The sequence below is a fragment of the Monodon monoceros genome, unplaced genomic scaffold (assembly GCF_005190385.1).
Source record: "Monodon monoceros isolate NGI ecotype Baffin Bay Population unplaced genomic scaffold, NGI_Narwhal_1 Super_Scaffold_21, whole genome shotgun sequence".
Classification (NCBI taxonomy): Eukaryota; Metazoa; Chordata; class Mammalia; order Artiodactyla; family Monodontidae; genus Monodon; species Monodon monoceros.
This window is the reverse complement of record NW_021703778.1, coordinates 31,480,991-31,495,423: the sequence shown is the minus strand read 5'-3', so window position 1 is coordinate 31,495,423 and position 14,433 is coordinate 31,480,991. Positions and strand designations below refer to the sequence as shown.

At 48.6% G+C, this 14,433-nt stretch overlaps 1 protein-coding gene across 3 annotated transcripts in view; it reads right to left on the bottom strand.

The window, feature by feature from the left end:
• Window positions 1-12,931, bottom strand: part of FAN1 (FANCD2 and FANCI associated nuclease 1) — a 28,443-nt gene extending 15,512 nt beyond the window's left edge. The window contains exons 1-5 of one of the 3 annotated variants that reach the window (XM_029238522.1): window positions 12,800-12,931; window positions 10,562-11,947; window positions 7,859-7,999; window positions 4,980-5,181; window positions 3,211-3,444 (exon numbers count right to left, since the gene is read on the bottom strand). In XM_029238522.1, the coding sequence (XP_029094355.1) occupies window positions 3,211-3,444; window positions 4,980-5,181; window positions 7,859-7,999; window positions 10,562-11,795 (1,811 nt within the window). In that variant the 5' untranslated portion in view covers window positions 11,796-11,947; window positions 12,800-12,931. The remainder of the gene's footprint in view (window positions 1-3,210; window positions 3,445-4,979; window positions 5,182-7,858; window positions 8,000-10,561; window positions 11,948-12,799) is intronic. The other 2 variants (XM_029238520.1, XM_029238521.1) reach the window with 2 other exon arrangements.
• Window positions 12,932-14,433: the final 1,502 nt, after the last annotated feature.

Sequence of the window (14,433 nt, the reverse complement as noted above, 5' to 3'; positions counted from 1 at the left end):
CCTCCCACCTCCGCCTCCAAATCCTCCTTTCCTCCTTGAAAGCCCCCACCTCCGAAGCCCACGCCTCCTCCTTGCGGGCACCTGCCAGCGCCCCCCACCCCTGTCCCTGTCCCCTCTGCCTTGGTCTCCCTGGGTCTCCCGCCACGACGGCCACGACTTCAGAATTCCCCACCTCCTTCCTCCCTGATAACACGATTCTCCAACCTCTTCTCAGCCACCCACGTGCCCGTGGCCACTGAGACCTTCTGTCCCCAATGGACCGAGTCACCCTCAAGATGCTGACTTCGAGCATCTCCTCCACTGATCCCCGCCCCCAATCCTTCCAGCTCATTCACTGCTGACAGCAGCTCCCCACCTTCACCAAGACCCCACCTCCAGCACGGTCCCTGTCCCAGCCATAGTGCCTCCTGTCCTGCAGGCCCACAGACCACGCCCGGGGAAGAACACACACCGGCCACAGCCCCACCCTGGTCGGGGTGCCCTGGCCGCTCACTCCTCTGGGCCTGCACCAACTCCCCGAATCGTGCTGAAGACAATCGCAGAGCCAGGCCGGCTGGTTTCGGCATGTGCTCGCACACCTCGGCCCAGCCCTGCTCGAGGGGTCCCCAGCCTCCACCACGGCAGCCTCAACCCTGCCCACACCCCGGTCCTCCTGCAGGTGCTCCGGGGCCCAGGAGGTCCCCTCCTCCTCCTCCACCGACGGCCTCTCCCTTTCTATGGGTTTATCTGCACGTGCACAAACACACACACACACCCCCGAGTATCTCCTACCCTTAAGACACCAGGGAACTAGACCGCCCTGCCGTCGCAGGCCGCCACAGCAGGGGCTGCTTCTCCGAAGCCCATTGGAACCGACCTTCCCCTCCCTGAGCGCGGCTCCTGCCGTCCACCACCCACCCCCGTGGGCCATCCCACTCTACCTCACTGCCCTTCCTCCGGGCGTTCAATCGAGCCCCATCCTGACACACCTTCTTCTCCGGTCCGCCCACCACATACACCCCTGGTTCCCTGCCACCGGGGGCGGCTCCTCTGTGCTGCCAAACCCCTCGGCGCTGGCTGCCAAGCTCCTTCCTCCTCTTCTCCCTCAGGGACCTCATCCCCAGCCGCGTGCTGGTGACTCCAATTCCTCTCCAGACCAAGCTCCGTCCTGGGCTCCTGATGGCACGCCCAGTACCACACGGGGCAGCTTCAGTCATGGGGCTGGGGGCATCCCCACCTGGCATCCCGGCCCTCCCCGCCGAGGCCCCATCTCATCTGATGGTACCACCACCCACACCAAAACTCACTCCTTTCCTCCCCGCGAATCTAATCACTATCACAATCACAATGTAATCAGAATCAAGTCTCGCCTTTTCTGCCCCAAAGCAGCTCGCACGTTCACTTCTCTACAATGCCCGCCACTGCCAGCCCAGCCGAGCCCTCCATCCGGACCACCAACGCTCAATTAGTCTCCTGCCGCCCCCCAGCCACCACTCCACGGGACGCTTTTATAAAACGTGCACCAGATCCCTCGCCTGCCTAAACCCCTTCCCCAGCTCCCCATCCAGCGGATATGACCCAGTCGGCTCACCAGGGCTCTGAGGCCCAGCGTCCCCTGACCTGCGGTCCTGCCCAACCTCCCCTTCACACGGCCCCTGAGGTTCTGGCCAGAGGTGAGCAAGCTCTCTCCTGCCCACGGAGCCTGGGCGCGGGCACCCAGACCCCTGCAGGACCGGCTCCTCCTCATTCTCAAGCCTCAATTCCAACCTTTCGGGGACACTCTCTGCCTCACAGTATCTACATAGGACTTCTCCAGCCCGCCCCGCAGTTATCATATTATTCTGTTTTCTTTCCTGTCTTCCCCAGTCAAGCGCAACCCCACGGCGGCAAAGACCCTATCTGTTCACACTGCAGCTCCACCACCGGGCACGTAATAGGTACTCAACACTCAACCCACGGGCACTGAATAAATGAGAAAAGAAAAGAAAGGATCGATTATTTCAAGTACCAAGGTGGTGGGAAAGGTTCCTCAGACCAGGTGTCACACTACTGGTGTTGTATAATCCCCCTTCCTGAAGTCACTTCAACCAGATTTCATTTCCGTGCTACAGCCCTCTGCATAACAAAAGAATGTTGACTTATTTTTAACATTTATAGGATACTACTTTCTAAAGAAAAGACATGATGGTTTATTTTTTCTCCCTAGCCTCCCCACTTCTGAACTTGTCAACCATGGTTTTGTCAGCCATAGAACTGAAAAGCAACCTCCCTTAGATACGCAGTAATGATGACAATTCTACCACTAAGATGCACTGAGCAATCCCCACAGGCCAGGCTCTAAGCACGCCTCACATATCAGCACAGATCTGTGGGAATGTACTATTATCTCCCCATTTTGCAGATGAGTAAACTAAGGCACAGAGTAGATTCATGGTTCGTTAGAGAGACTGGAGCCTGGCTTCAGAGTTCTCACCAAAGAGAATAGCACCAAGTCACTAAAAACAAAGATGTAAAAGGACATGAGACAAAAGAAAGTACAGTCAGAAGAAATATTCTTACTAGAAGATTTGACTAAAAAAGTTATTCTAACTGAACACAAATAGGATATTGAATTTCCTGATAACTATGGCAAAATGGGCTAAAATCAGTTTATACTGACCCTGTTTTGATACAATAATCTCAATAGTTTATTTTTTAAAGCACATACTAGACAACACTTAAACAACTTTCCTAAAATCAAATATCAGAATCAATTTCTGCTAAATTTGAGTCATAAACCTTAAATCAAGAATCAAAAGTGAGGACTTCCCTGGTGGCACAGTGCTTAAGAATCTGCCTGCCAATGCAGAGGACACAGGTTCAAGCCCTGGCCCGGGAAGATTCCCACAGGCCGCGGAGCAACGAAGCCCGTGCACCACAACTGCTGAGCCTGCGCTCTAGAGCCCGTGAGCCACAATTACTGAAGCCCGTGTGCCTAGGGCCTGTGCTCTGCAACAAGAGAAGCCCGCGCACCGCAACGAACAGTAGCCCCCGCTTGCCGAAACTAGAGAAAGCCCACGCGCAGCAACAAAGACCCAACACAGACAAAAGTTTAAAAATAAATAAATTTTTTAAAACAACGATTTTGGCTATGAACTCATGTTTCTGTTGTGGATGGCAAAAAATAATAACAAAGCCTTCTACATAAATTTTAAAATATACAGATTTCATAGAGAGCAAACACGCCCTTACCTGATGAGATCCTCTCTATCCTGGAAGATTTGGGTTTTCCGACTGACGGTATACCTGGGAAACTCCATGCGGCCAAGGTTGACCAGCAGCACTGTAGAAAGCTGGCCCTGCCCGCCACAGGCCGCCTCCTCCTCTTCCACCTCGTGGGTCAGTGAAAACAGCAGCAGGACCCGGGAGAACACGGCCCGGGGGTCTCTACACACTCTCAGAGACTGTCCCGCCCAGTCTTTAGCTCTGAAAAATACATGATATGGAAATAACTCTCTGGCTTTTAAGCATTTGGATGTCAGATTTCACAAATTATTTCAAGCTAAACAGCATGCGTTATTCTAAGCCTGAAGCAAATCTCCCACCTCCAACTGTGTGACTTAAAGCATTTCTTAACCTCTCTGGGGCTCAGAGCCCCACCTAGGAACACGGTGAGGATTAGATGAAATTGTATCTGCAAACGATTTCACGCACTGTTTGCCTCAATAAAAGAGCAGGATAGGGTTTACGCTGGTCCTGAACATGTGAAATACCAGGAAAACTCATAAAAGTGTTATCAGCAATTCTCAAATCTTGACTCCAGTGACACTTGAGATGAAATAATAGGTATTTATGTAGAACGTCACTACCAAAGGCTCTTGGTAAGGCGGCATGTTAAGTCCAGGGCCCTCTGGCTCCAACAACTGCAACACCACACACGGCAGGGTTTCGCTATTGACATCCGGGCCGTGTAACTCTTTCCTGGGGGTGGGATGCCCAGGCTGTGAACTAGAGGATGCTCAGCTGCATCCCTGGCCTCCGTTCACTAAATGCCTGTAGCACCCACTACCCACCTTAGTCATGACAATGAAAACGACTCCAGACGATGCCAGGTGTCCCCTGGAGGGCACAGTCGCCCCCAGCTGAGAGCCACTGGTCTAGTGGAGGACCTCACACTTTCCTACCAGCCCAAAAGCTATTAAGCCAAAAGCAGAGTGGCATCCCTGGGGCGTGCAGAGATCAGTGCCACCACCAGAGCCGAGAGGACACAGGGGTGGGATTCCCATCACACCACCATTTACTTGAGGACCATTCACCTACAGAGACTGCCAGAAAACACCCTCCTCCTCCATCTCCATGCGGAGTCCCAAGGAGGTCCAGGGGACCGACATTCCAAACTCCTATAAGAATAGTAGTTAAAACTGCATTTTTCTTGAATAAAAAAATATTAGAATTTGCCAAGGGCCTAGTGCCTCTAATCTCTTGCCTCCTGATTTTTCTTGGTCCTAGAAATCAGTGTGGTATCTTAAGAATTAGGAATAATAAACCAAGAAAGAATCCAGTCTTTATAATAATGGTTCACCGCCTTCTCAACCTAACTGCAATTGAAAAAGACAATTACAATCTGAAAACACGTACCACCCATCGTAAGAGTTAATATGTGCTATCAGGACTTTCCTGGTGGCGCAGTGGTTAAGAATCCACCTGCCAATGCAGGGGACATGGGTTCAAGCCCTGGTCCGGGAAGATCCCACATGCCATGGAGCAGCTAAGCCCGTGCGCCACAACTACTGAGCCTGCGCTCTAGAGCCCACGAGCCACAACTACTGAGTCCTCATGCCACAACTACTGAAGCCCGTGCACCCAGAGCCCGCACACCGCAACAAAGAGCAGGCCCCGCTCTCGGCAACTAGAGAAAGCCCATGCGCAGCAACGAAGACCCAACGCAGCTTAAAAATAAATAAATTAAATACGTGCTATCAACATTTCAAATGTTTTTACTATAACAATAGCCACAAAACCTTTTCAAAATCACTGCACCAATGCCAGGCTGATTCTTGCGCCAAGTGCAGACTGAAGGCTGTTTGGCCAATTTGAGAAATGCGTTCACCAGCTGCTGCTTCTGCCCACTGGGATTCACCAAGTGGAAGGTCTTTGCCAGGGCTTTCAGTTCCGGAGCAGAAAGGAGCTCGAGCACCTCAGACAGTTCTTGCAACTCAGATTCTGAAATATTAAAAAAAAAAAAAAAAAAAAAAAATTTAAAAGTAGTTTTTAAATAAGCTTACTGTTTTCTAGATTTATTTACTTTGAGAAGAAAATTCACATGCAAATAAAATGAAATGCCACTGTAGAAATTTTAGTTTGCCAAACGGATTGTTAAAAATTATGGAAAACAGATATTTCACAAAGGTTATAAAACAACAGAACTTCTCACTAAGAAGTAAAAGAAAATCTGAATAAAATAAAGACCCACGTGGATAGCCACTGGTACAGCGCTCACAACAGAACCTACGGCTGGGCCTCTCCAGAGCAGGTCAGAGTCAACTCTTCATCAGCTGTCCTCTCCCCACACAGGCCCGGGGCTGAGAAGACTTTCATGGGGTCACTTGCTCGGCACACATGTGTGCATCACACTATTAAGGGACCCAGACAGCAAGCCTGACCCCCGGGATGCAGCTGAATCAGAGCTGGCTGGTCTCTGCCTTCACAGCATCCACAGCTTAGGGCAGGGCCATCTTCCTCCAGGCAGCAAGTCCTCACTGCGTGTACACTGCCTGCCAGGTAGCACCTGCCCAGGGCATACAGCGAACAAGCTGCACCTGCGCCCACAGGGAGCTTACCTCCTAGCATAATAAATGTCAGGGCTGACAACTGTCACAAAGAAACAGAAAGCTGGCAGCAACATGGACGGACCTAGAGATGATCATACTAAGTGAAGTAAGTCAGAAAGAGAAAGACAAACACCGTATGGTATCACTTACATGTGGGATCTAAGATATGACACAAATGAACATAGCTATGAAACAGAAACAGAATCACATAGAGAACAGACTCGTGGTTGCCAAGGGGGAGGGGGGTGGGAGGGATGGATTGGGAGGTTGGGATTAGCAGATGCAAACTAGCATATATAGGATGGATGAACAACAAGGCCCTACTGCATAGCACGGGGAACTATATTCCATATCCTGTGATAAACCGTAAGGAGAAGAATATAAAAAGAATACTTATATGTATAACAATCACTTTGCTGTACACCAGAAATTAACACAACACTGTAAATCAACTATACTTCAATAAAATTTTTTTAAGATAAATAAATAAAAGGAGGAAGAATGAACTAGGAAAAAAGAAGAAAGAAAAGCAAAGCTGGGCAAGGCAAACTGGACTGGCGGGAGGTGGCCGTATTTAAAACTAGGTGGTCATGCAAGTGCCCGACAAGGTGACACGGAGCAGAGCTGGATGACATGAGGGGGTGAGCCGAGTGGGAGCAGGCACAGGCTCTGAAGGAGGGGTGCACTCAGCCAGAGCACCCGGGGAGCAGAGTGAGAGGATGGCCAGGGCTACACCCCACTGGGCTGTGCAGACCACGGTGGGACCTGGGCGGGACTGAGGGCAGCGTTAGGCCACTGGGGTTCTGCTTTTGTTGCGTAACTGTCATTTAAAGGTAAGTCAAGGCTCAGGGCTTCCCTGGTGGCGCAGTGGTTGAGAGTCCGCCTGCCGATGCAGGGGACACGGGTTCGAGCCCTGGTCCGGGAAGATCCCACATGCCGCGGAGCAGCTAAGCCCACGAGCCACAACTACTGAGTCTGCGCTCCAGAGCCCGCGAGCCAACGAAGAGTAGCCCCCGCTCGCCGCAACTAGAGAAAGCCCACATGCAGCAACGAAGACCCAACGCAGCCAAAAATAAATAAATAAATTTATTAAAAAATAAATGAAGGTAAGTCAAGGCTCACCTGGCTTGCCTGTTACACCTGTAGATTTCTGGAACCTGCACCTAATCCTCCGGGTCAGGTGAAGACACAAGCTCTCCAGTGCCCCTGATGGCCTGATGTGAGGGAACCCGGGGTCCCGCTGCCTGATCCCTTACAAGCCCTCACATCCACGGAGCCTCCAGGCCTCTCCCCCAAGGCTCCCCACTCCCCCCAGCCAGGCCCACCACGTCACCCTAACTGCACTTACTTACTGCTCTGTACTACAAACTCTGCCGCACAGAAACCGTCTGGCTTTGGCTTGATTCCCCATTTCAGTCTAAGCTGTGCACAACTTGAACCCAGGACTCACATCTTTCATCCTCCTTATACCCACGTTTCCAGTACAATATTGTACTCAACACAGGTAGGTACCTGGTGAAAGCCACTGATGAGACAACCAAGGTTACCTCATATTCACATGGGCTTAAATCAGTGAAACAATTCCTGAGACAATCAACCTGCAAATTATAAGAGCTGTCTGTGTGTGCATGGGGGGCAAATTAAGGTTTTAGAGGCGATACTAGCTTCAAACAAACCAGCTTTGTTCCATCATAAAGATGAGAAAACTGGGTAAGAACAGTCAAGCTCTTGCTGGAAGGAGAGCCAGGAGGGATGAGTTTCCCCTGTGGACCCAGACACCCATCTATCCCTAGGTGACTTTACGGGACTAAGCCTGGGACCATCAGAACACAGCGGCAGGCAATCTTTTGTTATCCTAGGAGTCTTAACTCAGGCTGAGGATGGCTTTAACAACACATGAATAATTTGTTGTCCTAAGAAGATTCAAAACTCAATTTAAAAAGACATACACAATTACTATTTACCAGGCACCAGTCAGGAGATGACACCAAACTAACATCACCCTCATTTTGCAGAAACTGGATTCCCTATGTCGGATTTTCAATTTGGTTCCCCTGGACAAACCGTACCCGTCTGCAGGAAGCCTGCATGCGTCAACTCTCTAACCACCGGGGTTAAGTCAGCGGAGATCTCTTCATATTCCAGTTTGTTCATCTTAATCCAGCCAAATTTACGTTGAAAAAGTCTGACATATAACTTCTGACCGCTAGCTGCAACAAAGTTAAGAAAAATAGTGAAAAACCTTCTGTTTCTTCCCGAAAACATATACTATAATTTACTTTTGTAAACTGAGGTGAGTAAAACAGGCTGTTAGAAATACACAGAGGCTGACCCAACGGATCTTCCAAGAAAATCATGTTCTTCCTTTGGAAGACGTAACTTATTTCAAACAGAGTCCTGTGGCGATGTCTCCTTGGCCTGTATGCCTGTCACCGCAGGACAGGAGAAGCATGAGGACGCAAAGCCAGCCCTGCCCCCCCAGTTGTGCAAGTCTTTGGAACTGAGACTCCCTTTTCTCTTCTATTATAAAAAGGAAGGGGGGGTGGGCAGTAACACCATCTTCCCAAAGTTGGTGAAAAGATTAAACACGATGATGTATTCAATAATTAGTGTATAAACCATAAAAAAAGTTCCAAAGTTGGTAATGATTATAGGCCATTTAAAAACCTAAGACCCGGGTTCCCCACTTTCTAGCCAACATTTCTACTCCCTCAAGAGAAACCCCCCAGGGTTCCCGTTATTTTATTCTCTCCTTTCGGTTTAATATGCATTATTCTATTTTTGGCTGAAAATCATCTGAAAAGAATTTTCCAAAAAAAGTCTAGCTTTGGTGGGGTGGCCATCTCTAAGGCAGTGATCTCCACCAAGCTATTTAATTAATCTGGTCTCAAGTTTTCCTATTACCCAAATTATCTTTAAATTTCTAACTCTAAAATGGTATGGGGACTTCCCTGGCGGTCCAGTGGTTAAGACTCCACACTTCCACTGCAGGGGGCATGGATTCGATCCCTGGTCGGGGAACTAAGATCCTGTATGCTGCATGGCACAGCTGAAAATTTTTAAAAATAAAATAAAATGGTATGACTGTATTTGTTACATCTTCAACATTTATTTCCCTTTTTTCTTTAAAGAGACAAAATCGACTTGCAGTAGAATTATTTTTACAACAGAGACACTGTAGATGATTCTCTGTGGAGAGCAAGCCACAAGAATCTGCAGAACTTACATTAGGAAACTGCTCCTATTTCTCAATCATACTGAAGCCAGGGGCCACCAGCTATTCAAACAATTGCTCACATGAATGCAAGCAGCATCCAACCAAAGATCTGTGACCACCCTGGATACGACAGTCAGTGGGGGTCATTCACACCCACATCGGGGGAGGCCAGTGCAAGTAGAGATGGAAGCTGTGTGGACACTTTATAAACTGTGCAAAGGGCTTCCCTGGTGGCACAGTGGTTAAGAATCCACCTGCTAATGCAGGGGACATGGGTTCGAGCCCTGGTCCGGGAGGATCCCACATGCCATGGAGCAACTAAGCCCGTGCGCCACAACTGCTGAGCCCGCAAGCCACAACTGCTGAAGCCCACGCGCCTGGAGCCTGTGCTCTGCAACAAGAGAAGCCACCGCAATGAGAAGCCCATGCACGGCAATGAACAGTAATCCCCGTTCGCCGCAACTAGAGAAAGCCCACGCGAAGCAACGAAGACCCAATGCAACCAAAAATAAATTTATAAAAAAGAAAAGAAACAAATTTTTTTTAATATGTTAAAAAAAAAAGAACTGTGCAGAGAAGTATCACCCACGTGTTAAAAAGTAACACAAGCAGAGCCATAGTTTCCCTGTATGAGTGTAAAACCGAAGCCTTTCTCTTAACCATTATTGGTAACACTCAGGATTTCTTTTTTTTACTCTACTGGGACTCAGGCCTGCTACTATTACTAGAGGTCAGCGTGGCCCCCAGGTAAGCTTTTCCTACTCGGGAGGTACTCAGTTGCACAGAGCCATCAAGGCCCTTTGGATGAGCAGCCATCAAGGGCCGGGGGGTGAGGGGGGGGTGTGTGGGGGCGCTCTTGCTCCAAACCTGCGCTATTGGCTCAGAGCCACCGCCGGCTGCCAAGGAACTGAGGCATGTTTTTAAACGTACTAATTTACAAAATTTAAAAAGAAAAGAAAAAAAAAAAAGACCAAAAACGTTTTTAATGTACCAATTTAGCTTGAAATTTTCCACTTCCTGCACACCCTGACTTTAAAAGGCAGAGTCCAGGCAACTAAAATATTGTTGGAGGAAAAAAATACGCCTGAGTATACCTTGGTTTGTTTTTTCCCTGTATTTTATTTTCATTTTTGAGGAAATGGCCTGCAAAAACAACAAAACCACCTAACAGTCAGCTTGATTACGTGCCCGAAATGCAAAGTACACTTTCCTAAATCACACTGTATTTTTTTTTTCTAATCTGGGAAAGGTTGTTTTACAACCATCAAATATACAAAAACAGGACAAAGAGCTGCTTCCAATACAACCAAAGTACAGCTTGTAAGGATGATACTGCAGAAGCAGACATCACCAGGCTGAAAAATCTTGTCTCTTTTACAGGCATACCTTTCTCTAGATGAACTCTCATTGGCTGTGGTTCCCATGAGTACTCCCAGGGGACTCCCAAAACCACACTGACTGCTTGTGGTCATGAGATTTCTGCCTATCACATCTCAGACCAAATCAGGGCAGCAAAGGGGAAACAAAGCCTCGAAAGCAAACAGGTTCAAGATACCTGATAATTGATGAAATTTAGTTATAATGCCCTTCTCGTGCTCATCAAAGAGCATCCTGTCTTCTTCATTCTCAAACACGGCTTTCAGCACCATGAGGAAACTCCGAAGGTAGTAAGGATGGTCCGGCAGTGCTGGACTTGTTACACAGGAAACATCACAGCTTGACCCCTGCTCCAAAGGAATTCGGTCAGTGCTTTCATTCTTTGAGCCACTGTCACCTTCTGGAGGAAGTGCTTGGCTGTCACTCCATATAGAAGCATCGTGTGTAGAATTATGAGATTTTGCCTCCCAATGTGATGACTGGGTTGGAGCTTGTGAAACAAAAGTCATTTTTACCTCTTCACAACCACCTGCTTCACAGTTTTCAACACCTTTATCATCTGTTCCTTTGATACTCTCCTGCTTTGCAAGATGGTCCTCTGAAGCAGACTTTAATTTATGCCCAAGAGTTAAATCTGGTGAAGGTAACACGGGAGCATTATCTGAGAATAATTCCTGTGCAGCCGTTAGGCCTTCAGCTTCCATTATTGTAGAGCCTCCCACAATATGTTCGGGAGTGCTTGGTTCCTCCAGAGAATTACAGGCAAACATGTTTTCCTTTTGAGAACTATTCTCCAAAAGCTGATCCTGGCCTTCCATCTCTGAACACTGATCCACCAGGCTCCTAACCCCTGTGGACGAGAAACTCTGTGGACTCTGATTGGCGAATCCCTCATTCTTATCTATTGATCTTTTAGCCTTTATGTATCTTCTGGACAATTTAGATGACAGGCTTCCCAGAGGGATGACTTTCACATTATGATGTCTCAGCCCATCTTGATTTCTGCACACTGCGTCATCATTACTCTTAAAATAGGGGCTGGTCTGCTGTTTTATGCCCATTTTTGCTGCATCACTTTGGCCAGGGGTTAAATTGATCTTTGATGGTGACGACTTCTCTGGCGTTACATCTTCTAAGGCAATATTGGTCAAATCTACTGTGGACACATTTGAACTTAAGTCAACATGCCCAGGGTCAGCTGAAGTGATGTCACCGTTGTTAGCACACATTTCATCAAGGTGACGGTTTAGGTCGTATCTTGGCACCATTTTACTACAAATGGGGCAGGCAAGTTTAACAGGCGGTACGTTGTTAAAAAACGCAATAATAGAGTTAGATTCATTTTTTTTAGTTTTGCTGCTCGATAAACTTCTACGAGGTCTTTTTTTGGAGGATTTCCCTACAGACATCATGAGTATTAGAAAAGCTGGGTGTTTCAAGTAGTAAAACACAAGAAATCACCAGGGAAAAATAGCAATGATTTACTTTTACTCCCCTGAATTGAAATGATAAAAAGTAGGATTCTATTGGACTTCATGTTATTCATTTAGTCAGTTTCTTCTCCCTACAAAATAAAACGCATGTGGATTAATAGCATTTTATGAATTCCACAACAGAGGGGGTAAGCTCTAAAACGTGCAATGGCAGAATCTCATGGGATGAGAAAAATCCTGCGCTTGGAACATAAGACCAAGGCCTACTCTCGGCTGTCCACGCGACCTCAAGTGTGTCCCTTAGCCGAGAAATGACATGGGGATAAGTTCTAAGACTTCTCTTTAAGATCGAAAATCAGCCGTTTTAAAAAGGGAACATCTGACTACGCCAGGTCCTTTTTTAAAAGCACCGCATCATTAACTTTTTCCAGGAGAGAGAATGCCTATCCCGCCCTCACAGGCCTGCAGAAAGAATCGCCCAAAGTCTCGGGCATCTGTCCAATGCTTGGACGCCCCCCCGCCCCCGCCGTCCCCCCGCAGCTCTGGCCGCCGAACCTAAGGCTCGGACTCAGCCACGCCCGCTCTGCCCGCGGGGCCGCGACCGCACACCTGGGATGCGCACCTGGGATGTGCACCTGGGGCTCCGCCGCCGGCTCGGCTGACCTCCGCCCCTCCCCCCCCGCCCCCGGCTCGCCTCCCCTCCTCCCGCCCCCTCCCTCCCTTCCTCCCCCGCTTTCCCCCCTTTCTGTCCCCGCCCCCACCCCCTCCCGGCCTCACCGCCCCGAGCCGCCAGCTCTCCCCACCTCCCGCCCAGCGCCCGCGACCCCGGCCCGGCCGCCCCATGCTTCCTACCTGCTCCGCGCGCCAGGCATTCCCAGCCGATCCCCGCGGCTCGACCGCCACAGGCTCAGTCAGAGGAGGCTCGAGCGATCGATCGCCCCTCCCTCCCACTTTAAAGGCATCCCGGGTCCAGGGAGGCTTACCGGGTGGAGGTCAACCGAGACTCTGCCCCTCCTACCCTCCGCACCTGGGGGAGGCGGGCCGCCGGGAAGGTGGGCAGGTGGCTGGTCGGGGTGCATTTGGAGTCCGAGGAAACCGGCCTCCTGGGAGGAGACACAGGCGTGGACTCGACTTAGCCGGAAAGCGCGTGCTGGGGTTCCCGGAGGAGGTGCCGTTCGCCGCCTGAAGCAATAAATTTAAACATAAATGTTTCCTTTGCAATAGATGCCCATAACCTCAAGAGCAAAGAAATAGATCAAGAACAAGGACCTACTGTGTAGCAGAGGGAACTATATTCAATATTATCTTGAAATAACCTATAATGGGAAAGAATCTGAAAAAGTATATATACTTTTATACATACTTACATATATATACATATAAAATCACTTTGCTGTACACCTGAAACATTGTAAATCAACTATACTTCAATTAAAAAATAATAAAAGAATGATAAAATGTAGTCAGGTAATTAGGGAGTGGTGAGTTTGGATATTTCTTACATTAAAATGTGGTTTTCTTTGTGTTAATATAGTTTAATATAGCCAGGTTACATAATTTAAAATAAGGGCCATGGGGCTTCCCTGGTGGCGCAGTGGTTGAGAGTCCGCCTGCCGATGCAGGGGGCGCAGGTTAGTGCCCCGGTCCGGGAAGATCCCACATGCCACGGAGCGGCTGGGCCCGTGAGCCATGGCCGCTGAGCCTGCGCGTCCGGAGCCTGTGCTCCACAACGGGAGAGGCTACAGCAGTGAGGGGCCCGTGTACCGCAAAAATAAATAAATAAAATAAGGGCTATGTTTAACAACGGCAGAATTACTGAAAGTTTATCAGTCAGCGCTTGAGTGCTGATGTCAGCTGGTTCCAGCACCCCCTGACCGTGACCCGGATGGAAGCTTCCTGAGCGCGGGGCGCCTGTCTATGGTCCTTTACCACCGCCTGCAGCAGCGGCCAGCCCTGTGTGATTACTCCGTAAATATGTGCCAAATGAATGCATGAATAAATGAGCAAACCAAAGAGAAAATGGACGTGAACAGGGAATTCATCGACAAATATGTATTGAGTGCCTCCCTCGTGCCAGGTAATGTCCTTGGCTCTGAAAATATGGCCGTGAACAGAATGAGGACTGGGGGGGAAATCCTGCCTTCATGGAGAATACATTCTGATGGAGGAAGATAGAGAAAAAACAAAATATACGTAAATTATGTAGAGAGTTTAAAAGGCGAGTACTGATTAAATAAAATTCCTATTTTATGGCAAGATGAGAAAAATTTAAACATAAATGTTTCCTTTGCCCATTTGGGCCTCTTCACTAGTATTGTGTATTCTGCGTCTGCATTAATCAGACCTCCTTAGGAGATAACATTCCTTTTTAATCTCATCAAGGGTCACAACTCCTTAGGAGAAAACCTTCCTTCTTAATCTTGTAAGGGGCCACAATGACCCATGACCACTACTCACTTGGTATAGATCTAGATTGTGTACACTGTCAGTAATACGTCATTTAAGGTACAGCCCTGTGTCTCAAAAACTTATATAACTGTGCCTTGACCTCTAACAGGCAGAACAGTTCTCGGAGCTTTCTGAGAGGCTATTCCCGGGTTATAATCCTCAATTTGGC